The sequence below is a fragment of the Tachyglossus aculeatus genome, chromosome 26 (assembly GCF_015852505.1).
Source record: "Tachyglossus aculeatus isolate mTacAcu1 chromosome 26, mTacAcu1.pri, whole genome shotgun sequence".
Taxonomy (NCBI): domain Eukaryota; kingdom Metazoa; phylum Chordata; class Mammalia; order Monotremata; family Tachyglossidae; genus Tachyglossus; species Tachyglossus aculeatus.
Genome location: NC_052091.1, coordinates 2,588,032 through 2,604,878, shown reverse-complemented (window position 1 = coordinate 2,604,878; position 16,847 = coordinate 2,588,032). Strand labels below are relative to the sequence as shown.

At 58.5% G+C, this 16,847-nt stretch overlaps 1 protein-coding gene across 1 annotated transcript in view; it reads right to left on the bottom strand.

The window, feature by feature from the left end:
• HNRNPUL1 (heterogeneous nuclear ribonucleoprotein U like 1) overlaps positions 1–16,847 on the bottom strand; it is a 38,260-nt gene that overhangs the window by 2,298 nt on the left and 19,115 nt on the right. Inside the window, 6 exon segments of the mRNA XM_038767255.1 lie at positions 1,206–1,459; positions 3,963–4,256; positions 5,458–5,626; positions 12,007–12,135; positions 12,233–12,355; positions 13,537–13,803. Of these exon segments, the coding sequence (XP_038623183.1) occupies positions 1,206–1,459; positions 3,963–4,256; positions 5,458–5,626; positions 12,007–12,135; positions 12,233–12,355; positions 13,537–13,803 (1,236 nt within the window).

Here is a 16,847-nt window from a genome sequence, read left to right as displayed (position 1 = left end):
TACTATGTGCCAAGTACTGTACTAAGCGCTGGGGTGAAGAGAAGCAAATCGGGTCGGACACAGTCCCCGCCCTACGTGGGGCTCAAAGTCTCAATCCCCATTTTGCAGATGAGGTAACTGAGGCACAGAGTGTGAACCCACTGTTGGGTAGGGACTGTCTCTATGTGTTGCCAACTTGGACTTCCCAAGTGCTTAGTACAGTGCTCTGCACACAGTGAGCGCTCAATAAATACGACTGATTGATTGCCCAAGGTCTCATAGCAGACCCGTGATTAGAACCCCGACCTTCCGACTCCTAGGCCTGTGCTCTAATAATGATGATGGCATTTGTTAAGCGCTTACTATGTGCAAAGCACTGTTCGAAGCGCTGGGGAGGTTACAAGGTGATCAGGTCCCACGAAGGGCTCACCGTTTTAATCCCCATTTTATAGATGAGGTCACTGAGGCCCAGAGAAGTGAAGTGCCTTGCCCAAAGTCACACAGCTGACAGTTGGGGGAGCCGGGACTCGAACCCATGACCTCTGACTCCAAAGCCCGGGCTCTTTCCACTGAGCCCCGCTGCTGCTTCTTGAGACCGTGAGCCCCATCCAGCCGGCCAACCTATGTTGCCCATTTGTACTTCCCAAGCGCTTAGTACAGTGCTCTGCACACAGTAAGCGCTCAATAAATACGATTGACGAGGATGATGATGATCTACCCCGGCGCTCCGTACGGCGTGTGGTGTGTAGTCCTTTTAGACTGTGAGCCCACGGTTGGGTAGGGACTGTCTCTGTATATATGTATATATGTTTGCACATATTCTTTTTACTCTATTTATTTATTTGTACATATCTATCCTATTTATTTTATTTTGTTAGTACGTTTGGTTTCGTTCTCTGTCTCCCCCTTTTAGACTGTGAGCCCATCGTTGGGTAGGGACCGTCTCTATATGTTACCAATTTGTACTTCCCAAGCGCTTAGTCCAGTGCTCTGCACATAGTAAGCGCTCAATAAATACGATTGATTGATTGATTGTCTCTATATGTTGCCAACTTGGACTTCCCGAGCGCTTAGTCCAGTGCTCTGCACACAGTAAGCGCTCAATAAATACGACTGATGATGACGTAGCAAGCGCTTAACAAATGCCACGTCTAAAACAAGAGAAGGGGAAGGTCCAGGGGGGAAACGGGGGTACCGGGACGGGGGGCCGCGGGCGCGGCCCTTACTTGTCCTGGGTTGTAAGTGCTGATGGCCGGCCCGGTGCCCGCGCTGGTGGCGCCCGGCCCGCTGCCGCTGTCGTTCTTGGTGTAGCTGGCCGTCTGCTGGGGGTGGGCCGGGCTGTAGCTCTGCTGCTGCTGCTGTTGTTGCTGCTGTTGCTGGGGGCCGCGGCTGTAACCGCCTCGGTTGGGGCTGTTGTTGTCCCGGCCGCCCACGCCCCAGCGGCTCTGGGAGTAGCCGCCGGCCCCGCCGCGGTTGAAACCTGGAGCCGGGCACAGGCCGGGGGGCCGCTCAGCTCGGCCGGGGAGGTCTCGCCACCCCTACCCCCGACGACCAACGCCCGCGCCGGCCGGCCGTCGGACTCGCCCGGGGTCCCGTGGAGCGGAAACCAGAGGGCCGGGAGGCAGGTGGATGAGGACTTTTCTAAACTTGTAATTCCCACGGTACTAAGAGTATCACTAATTTAGTCTAAATCTTCTGTAGAAACATTTTGGCTTTGATCTAGAAAATGTTATTGGAGTACTCCCCGCAACTCCACCGGGTTTCTTCACACGATTTAGCATCTGCTGAAAGCTCAAAAACTACGTATCTATCCTATTTATTTTATTTTGTTAGCATGTTTGGTTTTGTTCTCTGTCTTCCCCTTTTAGACTGTGAGCCCACTGTTGGGTAGGGACTGTCTCTATCTGTTGCCAATTTGTACTTCCCAAGCGCTTAGTCCAGTGCTCTGCACATAGTAAGCGCTCAATAAATACGATTGATTGATTGATTGATTGACTTTTCGACTGTCAGCCCACTGTTGGGTACTCTATTATTTTGCTTGTACATATCTATTCTATTTTATTTTGTTAGTATGTTTGGTTTTGTTCCCTGTCTCCCCCTTTTAGACTGTGAGCCCGCTGCTGGGTAGGGACCGTCTCTATATGTTACCGACTTGGACTTCCCAAGCGCTTAGTGCGGTGCTCTGCACACAGTAAGCGCTCAATAAATACGATTGATGATGATGACTGTCTCTATATGTTGCCAGCTTGGACTTCCCAAGCGCTTAGTCCAGTGCTCCGCACGCAGTGAGCGCTCGATAAATACGATTGATTGATTGAAGGGCCTGCCTGGCCGAGGCGGGCGGACAGGGGTGGGGAAAGAGGTCTCCCCCTTCGAGACTGTGAGCCCGCTGTTGGGTAGGGACCGTCTCTGTATGTTGCCAACTTGGACTTGCCAAGCGCTTAGTACAGTGCTCCGCACACAGTAAGCGCTCGATAGATATGATTGATTGATTGAAGGGCCTGCCTGGCCGAGGTGGGTGGACAGGGGTGGGGAAAGAGGTCTCCCCCTTCTAGACTGTGAGCCCACTGTTGGGTAGGGACTATGTTGCCAACTTGGACTTTCCAAGCGCTTAGTACAGTGCTCTGCACACAGTAAGCGCTCAATAAATACCACTGATTGATTGACTGATTGCCCCGGCCCCCAAGGGCTCCCCACCCTCTGGGCTGGTGGGCCCCCGGCTCTCAGAGCCCCTAGACAGTGGGGGTGGCGGTATCATGGGCTCACAGGAGATGGTGTGGGTCTTGGGTGTCTAATACTCACAATAATACTAATAATACTTCTAGACTGTGAGCCCGCTGTTGGGTAGGGACCGTCTCTACATGTTGCCAAATTGTACTTCCCAAGCGCTTGGTACAGTGCTCTGCACACAGTAAGCGCTCAATAAATATGATTAAATGATGGTATTTGTTAAGCGCTTATGTGCTAGGCACTGTAATAATAATAATAATAATAACGATGGTATTTGTTAAGTGCTTACAATGTGCACTGGGGTGAATACAAGCAAATCGAGATGGACACCGTCCCTGTCCCATGTGGGGCTCGGTCTCGATCCCCATTTTCCAGAGGAGGGAACTGAGGCCCAGAGAAGTGAAGTGACTTGCCCAGGGTCCCACAGCGGATGAGTGGCAGAGGGGGGGATTAGAACCCATGAACTTTTGACCCCCAGGCCCATGCTCTGTCCACTATGCCACGTTATTTCCCACCCAACTAGACCACTGGCTCCGGGGGTGGGGCGGGGCAGCGACAGGGCTCTCTTACGGGGTCCTAGCAGCGTGGCATAGAGGATTGCGCCCGAGCCTGGGAGTGAGAAGGTCATGGGTTCTAATCCCGGCTCCACCTCTTGTCTGCTGTGTGACCTTGGGCAAGTCACTTCTCTGACTCAATGCCCTCGTCTGGAAAACGAGGATTGAGACTGTAAGCCCCGTGTGGGACAGGGCCTGTGTCCAAGCCAATTTGCTTTCATCCACCCCAGTGCTTAGTACAGCGCCTGGCACCTAGTAAGCGCTTAACAAATACCAGAATTATTATTACTGAATACCTCTTCCACTCGCCTGCTGCGTGACCTTGGCCAAGTCGCGGAACTTTCTCTGGGCTTCCCCTTCTAGACCGTGAGCTCGCTGTTGGGTAGGGACCGTCCCTATATGTTGCCAACTTGGACTTCCCAAGCGCTTAGTCCAGTGCTCTGCACACAGTAAGCGCTCAATAAATACGACCGAATGAACGAATGAATGTCCCCAAGTGTAAAATGAGGACTCGATACCCGTCGTCCCTCCTTCTCACGCTGGGCAGGGACTGGGCCCGCTCCGATTCCCTTGGTACCTACCCCCAGCGCTTAGGACAGTGCTTGGCACTTAGGGAGCGCTTTGCAAGACCCCCGTTATTAACGCCCGGAGCGGGACGAGGGTCCGCCGGGCCCGGGGCGCCGCCGCAGGTGGGCCTACCTCCCCGGAAGCCCCCGCCGCCGCCTCCGCCGCGGTTCTGGAAGCCGCCGCCCCCGCCGCGGTTCCCTCCTGGGGGTCCCCGGTTATCGTAGCGCTGGAAGCCGCCGCCGCCGCCCCCGCCGCCCCGGCCCCGGAAGCCGCCCCCGCGGTTGTCGAAGCGCTTGTCCGGGGGCGGGCCGGCCCTCTTGCCCTCCTCGTTGTACTGCTTGACCAGCCGGTCCGCCTCCTCCCGCTGCAGCTCCACGAACAGCACCTCGTCCAGGAAGTCCCCGGGGTCCGGCAGCGTGAAGTTGGCTGTGGCGCGGGGAGAGACCAGAGGCCCTGAGCGGCCGAGCGAGCGCGAGGGGAGAGAAACCGGGAAGGCGAGGCCACCCTCCCCGCCCACGTCCGGGCCGAGACGGACTCTCGCAAGCGAGAGCGGGGGGCGGCTCCGGGCCACGGGACCCCAGGTGGGGCCGGGCCGACGCCTCGCTTCCCCGCCGGCCGACGGGAGAGAGGCCGGGGACCCCCCACAGATCCGTGGCTTCTCCCACTCGCGGTCAGCAGAGTCACCCGGAGGGCTCCGCGGGGCCCCGACCCCACAGCAGCGCGGCCCGCCGGCCCACGAGGCCCGGTCTCAAGCCCCGGGTTCTAATCCCGGCTCCACCTCCGGCCCGCCGAGCGTGACCTCTGGGCCTCGGCCTCCTCGCCGCCACACGAGGTTCAGATACCTGCTCTTCCCACCTCTCCGCCGGCGAGCCCCGTCCGGGTCCGACCTGCCGAACTGTATCCACCCCGGCGCTGGGCGCGGTGCTTTGGCACCCGGGGTGCGTCTAGTAAATACCACAACACCGCAGAGCCACGCGGCCTCGGGGGAAGAGCACAGGCCTAGGAGGCGGGAGACCCGGGTTCTAATTCGGGCTCGCCCGCTTTCTGTTGCGTGACCCCAGGCGGGTCGCTTAACTTCTCTGTCCTTCAGTTTCCTCATCTGTCAAAACGGAGATTAGATACCGGTTCTCTCTCCCTCCTATGAGCCTCGCGTGGGTCGGGGCCTACGCCTGATCTGACGGAGCAGTCCCCCAGCGCTTAGCACAGTGCTTGGCATAGAGTAAGTGCTTAACAAGTGCCCCAACTGAGTATCACGACCGTGATAAACACCAACACCCTCGCCTCTGCTGCCCCGGGAGGCAGTCGTACGTGATTTTTCCGGGTACTGACAGACTCCCTGCTCGGAGCTGGAGACGAGGAGGAAGAGGAGCAGAAACAGCAGCAGGGGTGGGGGGAGAGAGAGAGACACAAACACAAACACACACACACACACACACACACACACCCATCCACACTCACTCTACAACAGAAACTAAGAGGGATGAGGAGACAGGGCCAGCTCTAAGGTCGTCCATGTTTTCGCCCCGCTTTTTCAAACACCCTCCCACCCCCAAAAAAACGAGCATTTGGGCCGGGTGGGGGGGGTCCCGGGGTTGGCGCTGCCGCCCCCGCCCCCTCGGCTGCCTACCTTTCATTTCTAACACCGCGTGATCGGGCACATCCTTCCCCTCCTCATCAGTGCGCCTTATCGTTCGATCTTTTAGATCCTCATCCGAAGGACAAATGACAATAGCTTTGCGCTGGAAACCTTCAAAGGGGCGCATTTTTCGTCTCTGGGCTGATCCATACACATTTGTCTAGCGACAGGTGACAGAGAAGAGGCAAAAGACGGTTGATTACACGCCGCGCTTCTGCCGCCGCCCCCCCGCCCCGCCGGAGCCTGGGACCGTCGAGGACGACCCCGTCGCCTACCGGGATCTCCCCTCGCTTTCGGGTCCCTGCCCGGACGGGGCCCTACGCTGACCTCCACGGCCCGCCTGCGGTCAGGTCTGGGGCTTTGGTTCCTCCGAGACGGAAGACCCCGGCCGCCGGGCCGGGGGTGGGGTCTCCGAGCCACGGGCCCTCCCACCCAGGAAGCCCAGGCTGAGTACGCTGAGGGGGGCCACTTTTGGACCTCCGCTTGCCCGCAGGTGACTAAGGATAGCCGCAGCACCCCACGCTCTCGAGGTCGCGGACCGTCTCTCCCCGCCGCGCCGCATCCTCCCAAGCGCTCAGCGCAGCGTCCCGAGCACAGTAAGGACCGCAGCTTCTCCCAACTGGGCTATCGGCTGATGGACTTTTAGACTGTGAGCCCACTGTTGGGTAGGGACTGTCTCTATGTGTTGCCAATTTGTACTTCCCAAGCGCTTAGTACAGTGCTCTGCACATAGTAAGCGCTCAATAAATACGATTGATTGATTGATTGATGGGGGGTGGTGGTTGGGGGGCTTGTCTCGGGAGGCCCCTGGTTCTCGGACCGGGCCCTGGCTCGGAGATGAGGAGCAGTGTGGCCTAGCGGCTACAGCCCGGGCTTGGGAGTCAGAAGGTCACGGATTCTAATCCCGGCCCCGCCGCCTGTCTGCTGCGTGACCTTGGGCCAGTCGCTTCACTTCTCTGGGCCTCAGTTCCCTCATCTGCATAACGGGGATTGAGACTGTGAGTCCCACATGGGACAGGGGTCGGGTCAACTTGAATCGCTTGGTTCCACCCCAGCGCTTGGTACATAATAAGTGCTTAAATACCATCATTATTATTAATCGATCGTATTTATCGAGCGCTTACTGTGTGCAGAGCACAGTACTAAGCGTCTTGGGAAGTACAAGTTGGCAACGATAATATTATTATTATTTACTACGTCAGGGTTGGGTAACAGGAGCCCAAGATGCTACCCCCGATCCCAGACGGGGGGCCTACACCCCCAGATGGGGGGAGAGGCTGGCCAATCCGCCTCCTGAGGGAGGGCCCTACTGGGCTGGAGCTGGGGGACCTGCCAGAACCACAATGTGGAGCAAGGGTGGGAGAGCGGAGGCCCGGAATGGAACAGCTCCGACTGCCAAGCCGGGGCTATTTCCGGCCGAGGCCCGCCCAGCCCGGGGCCCCCCGACAACGTCCCGACCCCCGACGTGATACGCGGCGCGGCTACCAGGGCAGATCCAACCACACACCCCCCCATACGCCTTCGGGGCACACCCAGTCACGACCCCCGACCCCACGCAGCGACCCACGGGTGGCCACTCTGAGCGGAGATTCCCAGGGAGGGTGTGGGGGGCTCCGACGGCTGGCCAAGCCGGTGTTTCCTTCCCGTCCCATCAACCACTCAATGCTATTTACTGAGCGCCTTATGGTGTACAGGGAGCAGCGTACTAAGCGCTCACATTGTTCCCACCAGAGCTGCTCCTGCCCTCCCACTGGACTTGTCTCCCCCACGCCCGGGGCCCGCCCCGGGGGAGCTGGCCGGCGAGCCTGCCCCTTTTTGGAGGAAAAACGGAAGGAATGCGACTTCGTGTGCTGGCAGAGGCCGCCTGCTATTTCCGCCGGCTCTTCTGGCCACCGCCGCCCTCCCGCCCCCACGGCCGTCCCGGGCCAGGAACGCGCGGGGCCGGCCCTCCGGGTAGCCGGAGGGCGAGGGAGCCGCCGCCGTTCCTCGGCTCCATGCGGCCCGAGACGAGCTGGGAGAATCGGATCCCGATTCTGAGAGTTCCTTGCCTACCGAGTCTGCCGGAATGTAGCACGCTGCCCTCCGCACCGAGCATCCCTGCACTCGGTGAACGCTCAATAAATACTATCGACGGATTGACTGGGCTGAGGGAGACTCCGGCCGGCTGGACCGGCCCGAGGGGTGCCCGTAGCGGTCACTCTCGGCCGCCGGTGGGAGTCTCTGCCTAGCTGTCTGCGGACCGGACGCCCGGCCACGGGACGGCCTCGACTTGGACCGATTCCCCGCCCGAGGATCCACACCCGCTGGTGGTTCCCGGGCGGCCCGGAGGAAGAGGGATGACACCACCTGTGCCCACGCTGACGGGACTGGCCCGTCTCCCCAAGGCACTGTGTGGCCGAGAGGAATAGAGCAGTGACATCGGGCAGCGGTGCCCCACCCTGCCCTCTCCGGCGGCCGGCCCGGGGTCTCTGTCCCATAGGGCCCGGCCACTTCCACGGGAAAGCAGAGTTCACGGGCAGCGGCCGTTGCCACAGCAAACACGACAGGATGAGGTCATCGTCTTGGGCCGGCCGACCCTCCCGGGAGACACGACCGCTCGGCGATGTGGCCGGTGGAGGCGGGCAGTGCCCGCCGTGGGAGACGATCCCCAGCTTTACTCTGGGGCCCGCGGCCACCCTCGCCCTATGGGAGGCAGGAAGGCTCACCCGTCCGACTCTGCTCCCCTGGCTCTCCTGACAATGCCCCAATTGTCCTCTAGATAGTAAGCTCATCGCGGACAGGGAACGTGCCCGTTACACTGTATTCTCCCAAGCACTTAGTACAACGCTCCCTAATATGATCACCTGACTGATTGCCCCCCACCGTGCTTCTAGGGATCTCAGGTGGATCTCTCGCTCTGGGGTGGTCTGAGGGCCGGAGGACGCAATGACCTCCCAAGTCCCCCAGTGGATGCCACCCCTTGGCGCCCATCCCGTCCCGAGAGGCTCCGTCTTGCGGACACGACTACGTTGCCACCCCGGCCCGGAAGCCCCGCTTCACGCTGGAACGTGGGAAAGGGAGACTGGGTCACAGACCCGGGTCTTTTAATAGAAAAGATCGTGGCCACCCGTGGCCACCAAGCCCATCTGGGGGTCAAGGGGAGGCAGGGGCCGAGGGCTGAGGCCGAGTGGATGAGGAGCGTAGAGGACGGGGCCTCCTGGGAGAGCAGGGGATGCTCACCAGGCTCTCCAACAGCGGGCAGGCCCCGCGCCACACTCCGCTCACACTCCCCAGGACAAGGCCGCCGAGCGCAGCGCCGGACCACGGGCTCGCGCTGTCCGTGCCTCGTTGGCTCTTGCCCCCTCTGGACCCTAGAAGGAGCCCGAAGGGCCACGGCCTGAGGGAAGGAGCCATATGGGCACCCGGCCAGCCACCCCCTAAGCCCACTTCTGCCACTTCTGCACGGCCGGTCCTGGGCCCCGTGCAGGAACTTCCAGGGCCCGGCCACCCCTAGACCATGGTTCCTCTCCGGCAGGAGGCTGGCAATCTGGACCGTGGGCATGGGGTTGAGGGGGGCAGTGACCAAAAGTGTGAGGCAGCCCCAGGATGGGGTCCGGCCGATCTTCCCCCGGGGGCCGGCGGCCATCCCGCTCTAGCTCCAGTCGCCGTCAAGGCGGGCACTTGAGGAAGGAGCCGTGACGGACGGAAATACCTACTGACCACCCCCCGGCCCTGCTGCCGGCCCGGGCTTTCCAGGACCAGGTGGCCGACGGCCGGGGCCGAGCCAGACGACCCGAGCGAGGCCGGGGATGACCAGCTTGGGCACCTTCAACTGCTCTAGAGAAGGGGCGAGTCACAAGGACGCAGAAGCAGCGTGGCTCAGTGGAAAGAGCACGGACTTTGGAGTCAGAGGTCATGGGTTCGAATCCCGGCTCCGCCACCTGTCTGTTGTGTGACCTTGGGCAAGTCACTTAACTCCTTTGTGCCTCCGTTACCTCATCTGTAAAATGGGGATTAAGACTGTGAGCCCCATGTGGGACAACCCGATCACTTTGTATGCCCCCCCCCCAGCGCTTAGGACGGTGCTTTGCACATAGTTAGCGCTTAACAAATGCCAACATTGAGAAGCAGCGTGGCTCAGTGGAAAGAGCCCGGGCTTTGGAGTCAGAGGTCATGGGTTCGAATCCCGGGTCCGCCAATTGTCAGCTGGGTGACTTTGGGCAGGTCACTTAACTTCTCTGTGCCTCAGTTCCCTCATCTGTAAAATGGGGATTAAGACTGGGAGCCTCCCGTGGGACTACCTGATCACCCTGTATCCTCCTCAGCGCTTAGAACAGTGCTTTGCACATAGTAAGTGCTTAATAAATGCCATTATAAAAGACGCCAGGTTCCACCTGTGAAGTCCAGGACCCCACCAAAGCCCGGAAGACGTCTGCCCCAGTCCGGCCTCCTCCGACCACCTGACCCGCACGCTTCGCTCGTCTAACGCCAACCTTCTCACTGTGCCTCCGTCACTTCTATCTCGCCGCCAACCCCTTGCCCGTGTCCTCCCTCGGGCCTGGAAGCCCCCATCCCTCCATATTCGCCAGACCGCCGCGCTTCCCATCTAGAGGCAGCACAGTGGACGGGATGGAGCCCGGGGCTGGGAGCAAGACGGTCGGAGGGTCTAATCCCGGTTCCGCCACTCGTCCGCTGTGCCACTTTCATTCGTTCGTTCGCGTTTACTGAGCGCTTACTGTGTGCACAGCGCCTGGAGAGTACAGTTCGGCAATAAAGACAGACAATCCCTGCCCACGCTGGGCTTACAGTCTAGAAGCCGGGCGTAGGGCCAGCCGCTTTACTTCTCCGGGCCTCCGTTACCTCATCTGTAAAATGGGGATTGAGACCGTGAGCCCGAAATGGGACGACGGGGACGATGTCCGACCCAATTCGCTTGTATCCACGCCAGCGCTTAGAACCGTGCCTGGCACATAGTAGGCGCTTAAATACCATTATTATTTGTTACTGTTATTATTATTATTCAAGACCTTCCTAAAAATCACATCTCCTCCAAGAGGCCTTCCCTACTAAAGCACTTTCCTCTCATCTCTAAACTTGGTCTGTCCTTCTTAAGCACTTTGCTATTCACCCTTCCCCCAGAACTCTTATGTGCACAGATTCACCTTTAATTTATTTGAAAGTGTTTCCCCAACTAGCCGGTAAGCTCCTTGGGGCAGGGATTGCCAACGGCTCCTTTTTTGCACCGTGCTCCCTCAAGTTCTTAGCAGAGTGCTCTGCACACAGTAAGCGCTCAACCAACACCACTGACTGAGGGGAGTGGGGGGCTCTGCTGTTGCGTTGGAGCCTCCTCATTCGACACTTGCCTCTGACCCAATCTGTCGGCAGCACCCTACCGAAATTTGCGCTTTTCCCTCTCCCGCCCAGGCCGGGCCTCAAAAGTCCTCTGGGTGGCCAGTAGCTTCCCGCCGGGGGCCACCCCACCCTCGGCTCTAGGCAGCCCCTCCGCCTGCCAACAGCCTCCTGCTGGGCCTCCCTCCCACTTTCCCCATCCCCAAATGATTTTCCTTTCCCATTCCGCTTCTACATTGTCCATTAGTGGGCTTCTCTCACCTGAGAGCCCCCCAAGGGCAGCTGACCTCCAGGCTTTCACCGGGCCCCTGGGGCCGGTTGGCTCACCGCCGGGGACAGGTGACCCGTGACTCTGTGGGAGCCGGCCATCTCCAGCCCTGACCACCTCTGTCCCGGGGACCCTCCCCCGCCGGCCTGGCTCTTGGACCCCGCGAGCCGGAGCGGATCCGGTCGCTCCCATCGCTTCCCCACGGCTCTTCCCCGTGCGTCCGGGCAGCTCCCAACAGAGGAAGGGCCCAACTCGGGGGAGGGGAATGCCGGATGAAGTGCCATCCTCTCCTCTCCTGTCTGATCTGACCCGTCTTGGATTCACGATGCCTCAGCGAAGGGCCTGAATTGCGGGCCCCATCCCCGGGGGTAGCGGGAGGGATGAGCCAACGTCATCCAACCTCAGCCTCTCCAGAAAGGGGCCGGACCCACTGGCTGGGGTATCCAAGGCGGGAGGGAGTTGGCCAGGGCAGGCATGAGTGGACCCAGATCTGAGCAGCCGGGTGGCCATACTCTGGAGGGCGGGCAGTCAGTTACTCACCCACCCTTGTTGCGACGCCCGTCCCCATAGAGACGACAAACTACTCACCTGGGGGCACTTCCTGGGCTTCTCGCGGCCCCGCCGGGCCCACCCCGACAACCACCACTTACCTCGGCCTACCTCCCGAGCGCCGAGAAGCCAACCCCGGCACCCTCCACTTACCTGGTTCCGGGCAAACCACCCTCCGGGACCTCCTCCCCACAGAGCGGGCTGGCTGCTACGTGCCCGCCCGTCTCGTTTCCCGTGCCCTCTCGCTCTTCCCCGCAACTCGCCTTTCAAACTCTCGCCGGTCCCAGAGGCGGGGAAAGGGCGGCGGCGGCGGTTTTCCGGCCCACCCGGCCCCGGGTTCAACAATCCCGTCGACCGTGCCCGGCGAGGGAGAGGGCGAGGGGGTGGCGGCGTACCTGGTCCAGGATATAGTTGCGCTTCTTGCGGGCGGCGATCTGGATGAGGCGGTTGAGGCACTGTGTCGCCTGCTGGATGAGGACGTCCCAGCGGCCGGCGTAATTGCGTTGACGGCGGAGACCCATCACCTGGGCGGGGAGGAGGGAAAACGCGTTCGGCCACATGTGGGGTCCCGGTGGCGCCGCCCCCCCCCAGCCCTCCTCCCCAGCCGGCTCTCGCCCTCACCCTCATCTTGTCCATGATGGAGTTGGTGCCCAGGATGTTGTACTTCTTGGCAGGGTGGGCGGCGGCGTGTTTCGCGGCCCACGTGGTCTTTCCCGCCGCTGGCAAGCCCACCATCATCAGGATCTGCCCGAGAGCGGAGTTGGGGGGAGACTGGGCGCTAACCCCTGAGCCGCCGGACCGCCTCACCGCCCCACCCCCGGCTCCACGCTGTCTAGCAGCATAGCCGCTTGGGAAGTACAAGTTGGCAACCCAGAGAGACGGTCCCTACCCAACAGCGGGCGCAAATGAAACCCCTAACTGGACGTAAACCGGAGCCTTGTCAGACACTGCGGGCAGGTGGGGGGAAAGGAGGGAAATTTGGCGAGTTGGTTGTAGCTGGGGGCCGGAGAAATGGAGAGGAGAAGGGTCGGAGGAAGGTTCCCTCCCAGTGCCTGCATGACAGAGCTCAGGAAAGCCGCGGTTTTCCATTCCCCTCCCCGCATCTGCCTTCATCTCTGCTGCTGTTTAAAGAGACAGTGCCTCCCTCCCCGGGGAAGGGGCGCTCACTAGGTGAAGAAGTCATTTAGATGACGATGTCTGCCCCATGACAGAGGGAGGCCCTGGGGTCCAGTGGAGAGAGCAAGGGAAGCAGTGCGGCCCAGTTGATAAAGCCAGAGGCCCTGGCGTCTCATCCTAGCTCTGCCACTTGCCTGCTGTGACTCTGGGCAAGTCATTTAACTTCCAGCTTGTACTTCCCCAGCGCTCAGTACAGTGCTCTGCACACAGTAAGCGCTCAATAAATACGATTGATTGATTGATAGCCTAGCAGAAAGAGCCCAGGTCTGGGTGTTTAATTTAATCCTGGCTCTGCCAAATGGCCTGCAGTCACCTAACCTCTCTGGGCCTCAGTTTCCTCATCTGTAAAGCAGAGATTCAGTGACTCTTCTCCCTCCTACAGGGACCGTGTCTGTCCTGATTAACTTATATCTACCGCAGTGACGAGAATGGTGCTTTTTTCTTTTTTTTTTTTTTTAAATGGTATTTGTAAGGCACTTACTATGTGTCCTAAGCACTGGGTTAGATACAAGGGAATCAGGTTGGACACAGTCCCCGTCCCACATGGGGCTCACAGACTTAATCTCCATTTTACAGATGAGGGAACTGAGGAAGAGAAGCGTGTGCCCAAAGTCACACAGGAGACCAGCGGCGGAGCCAGGACTGGAACTCGCTGCTTGATTTAAATTGAGTGCTTAATACAACGATAATGATGATAATAATAATAACGATAACAACCTGGGGCGCCTCCCCGCCGGGCCCTCCCTCACCTCACACTCAGCTTTGCTCTTTGGTCCGATGGCTCCCCGAACTCGCTCCCCGAGGGGAAGGTGCTGGATGAACGTGTAGCCCGGGGGGACGGGGCAGTAGGTGGTGGCTCTCTGTCCGAAGTTGAACTCGATGGCGCAGTTCTTGACCAGCACGTGCGGGAAGAGGGCCTGGCCGCCCAGCGTTTCCTTTCGTAGCCGGTAAGCAATGCCCATCCACTTGCCGTTCTTGGTGAAGGACAGCTCCACGTCGTTGCCACACTCAAAGTCCTGGGTGGGGGGGGGGGATGATCAAGGGGAAGGGGGGGCGGGTAAAAGCGTGGGCGTCATTTTCTACCCCACGGGGCCAGGGAGGTGCCGAGGGCTCGACGCGGGCATCAGACGGCCACGGCTCGGCTTGAGCCCTGCTCCTGGAGGCCGGGACCGGGGTGGGCGGAGAAATGTCAGGCGTGGAGGGGGCTCAAGGTGGTGACGGGACTCTGGTCATCCGTGGCTGCCGTGGCCCCGTGACGACTAATTCCAAGTTGACTATCGACTCCCATGTGAGAGAGTCCAGCGGCCGGGCCAGAGGCCGCACGATCCCCCCTTGTTCTTGCTGGCCACCCCTCAAGCACCCAACCCCCGGCCTGGGCTCCGAAGCCCCCTCCCTCGCACGCCACCGCCCCGGCCATCTCTTGAGAAGCGATATCCTTCCTGCCGGCCAAATCTCTCCTCTTCCTCTACGTATCCCACCCGCATCCCATGGCACCTTCTGAAATCAGTCCACCCATCAGGCTTCCCTCCCCAGATGCCAGCTTCGACCGCTCGCTCTCCAACGGCTCCTTGCCCTCTGCCCTTTCCCCTTTCCTAAAAAACTTTCTGTGCCATCAGTCAACGTTATTCACGGAGCCTATACTGTGTGTGGAACACTACCAGTGAAGAGCTTGGGAAAGCCCACTACAACAGAGTTGGCAGACGCCAATCGCCCCAACTCCCTTCTCCCTTACTTGTACATATTTATTCTATTTATTTTATTTTGTTAATATGTTTTGTTTTGTTGTCTGTCTCCCCCTTCTAGCCTGTGAGCCCGCTGTTGGGTAGGGACCGTCTCTCTATGTTGCCGACTTGTACTTCCCAAGCACTTAGTACAGTGCTCTGCACATAGTAAGCGCTCAATAAATACGATTGAATGAATGAATGAATGAATTCCTGTCCAAATTCTTCCAACAACCCACGGCCTCCACTTGCTCTCCTCTGTCTTCCGTCCCCTCCTCCCCAAGGTACCCGATCCTCTTCCTTATGCCAAACCCCCCAGACTCCACTCAGTCGATCAATGATACCAATAATACTAACAATAATAATAACTACCGTACTCCTTAAGTGCTTACTATATGCCCGGCACTGTACTAAGTGCTGGGAGTGGGTACAACAAGCAAATCAGGTTGGACAAGGTCCCCATCCCACCTGGGGCTCACAGTCTTAATCCCCACTTCCCAGATGAGGTAGCTGAGGCCCAGAGAAGTTACGCGACTCGCCCAAGGTCAAACGGCAGACAGGTGGCGGAGTCGGAATTAGAACTCAGGTCCTTCCGACCCAGGATCTATCCATTAGGCCATGCTGCTTCTCCACATTCCCTGTCCAAAACAAGCGCCCGATCTAGAGGGGAGCTACAGTGGCAACTTCCTCGATGTCTTGGGCTGCCTTTGGCACTGTGGACACGTTTTCTCTTGAAAGCACCGTTCGATCTACTATGTAAGCTCGCTGCGGGCAGGGAACGTGTCTACCGACTCTGTTGTACCATTCACTCCCACGCGCTTAGTACAGTGCTCGGCATAGGGTAAGCGCTCGCTAAATTCGATCGACTGGCGGATTGAACGGTTCCTCCGTCAAGGTCTTCTGCCTTCCTCCCTCTTCCTGCGGGTGACCTTCCCAGACTGAGGCCCTTCCTTCCTCTCCCCCTCATCCCCCTCTCCATCCCCCCCATCTTACCTCCTTCCCTTCCCCACAGCACCTGTATATATGTATATATGTTTGTACATATTTATTACTCTATTTATTTATTTTACTTGTACATAGCTGTTCTATTCATTTTACTTTGTTAGTATGTTTGGTTTTGTTCTCTGTCTCCCCCCTTTTAGACGGTGAGCCCACTGTTGGGTAGGGACTGTCTCTATATGTTGCCAATTTGTACTTCCCAAGCGCTTAGTACAGTGCTCTGTACATAGTAAGCGCTCAATAAATACGATTGATTGATTGATTGACCCTCCCCCTCCTAGACCGTGAGCCCACTGTTGGGTAGGGTCTGTCTCTATATGTTGCCAATTTGTACTTCCCAAGCGCTTAGCACAGTGCTCTGCACGTAGTAAGCGCTCAATAAATACGATTGATTGATTGATTGATTGATTGACCCTCCCCCTTCTAGACTGTAAGCCCACTGTTGGGTAGGGACTGTCTCTATATGTTGCCAACTTGTATTTCCCAAGCGCTTAGTACAGTGCTGCGCACACAGTAAGCGCTCGATAAATGCAATTGAATGAATGAATTTTGGGCCCCCTCTCTCCTCACTTGACACTCAGCCCCTCGGGCAGCTCGTTCGCTCCGGAACATGCCTGCAAATTCTATTGTAGCATACCCTCTGGAGAGCTTAGTACAGTGCCCTGCACATAGTAAGCACTCAACAGTAATAATTACCATCGCTTGATTTGCTCTCAAGGTTTCAACGGCCGCTTCTAGGCAGGTGGCTCCCACACCTCTCCGGCCCCGATCTCTCTCCTCCTCTGTGGCCGAGCATCTCTCCGTGGGTCGCCTGATGCGGAGCGTCCAAAGGAACCCCCGGGCTTCCCTCCCACATCCTGTCTACCTCCTGACATTCCCATCGTGGCTGACACCATTCATCCATTCATTCAATCGTATTTATTGAGCGCTTACTGTGTGCAGAGCACTGTACTAAGCGCTTGGGAAGTACAAGCTGGCAGCTCACAGAGACGGTCCCTACCTAACAACGGGCTCACAGCAGCGTGGCTCAGTGGAAAGAGCGCGGGCTTTGGAGTCAGAAGTCGTGGGTGCAAATCCCGGCTCCGCCACTTGTCAGTTGTGTGACTTTGGGCAAGTCACTTAACTTGTACTTCCCAAGCGCTTAGTACGGTGCTCTGCACACAGTAAGCGCTCAATAAATATGATTGATTGATTGATTCTCAGTGACTCAGTTACCTCATTGGTAAAATGGGGATGAAGACTGTGAGCCCCACGTGGGACAACCTGATCACCTTGTATCCTCCCCAGCGCTTGCCACATAGTAAGTGCTTAACAAATACCATCATTATTATTATTATTCC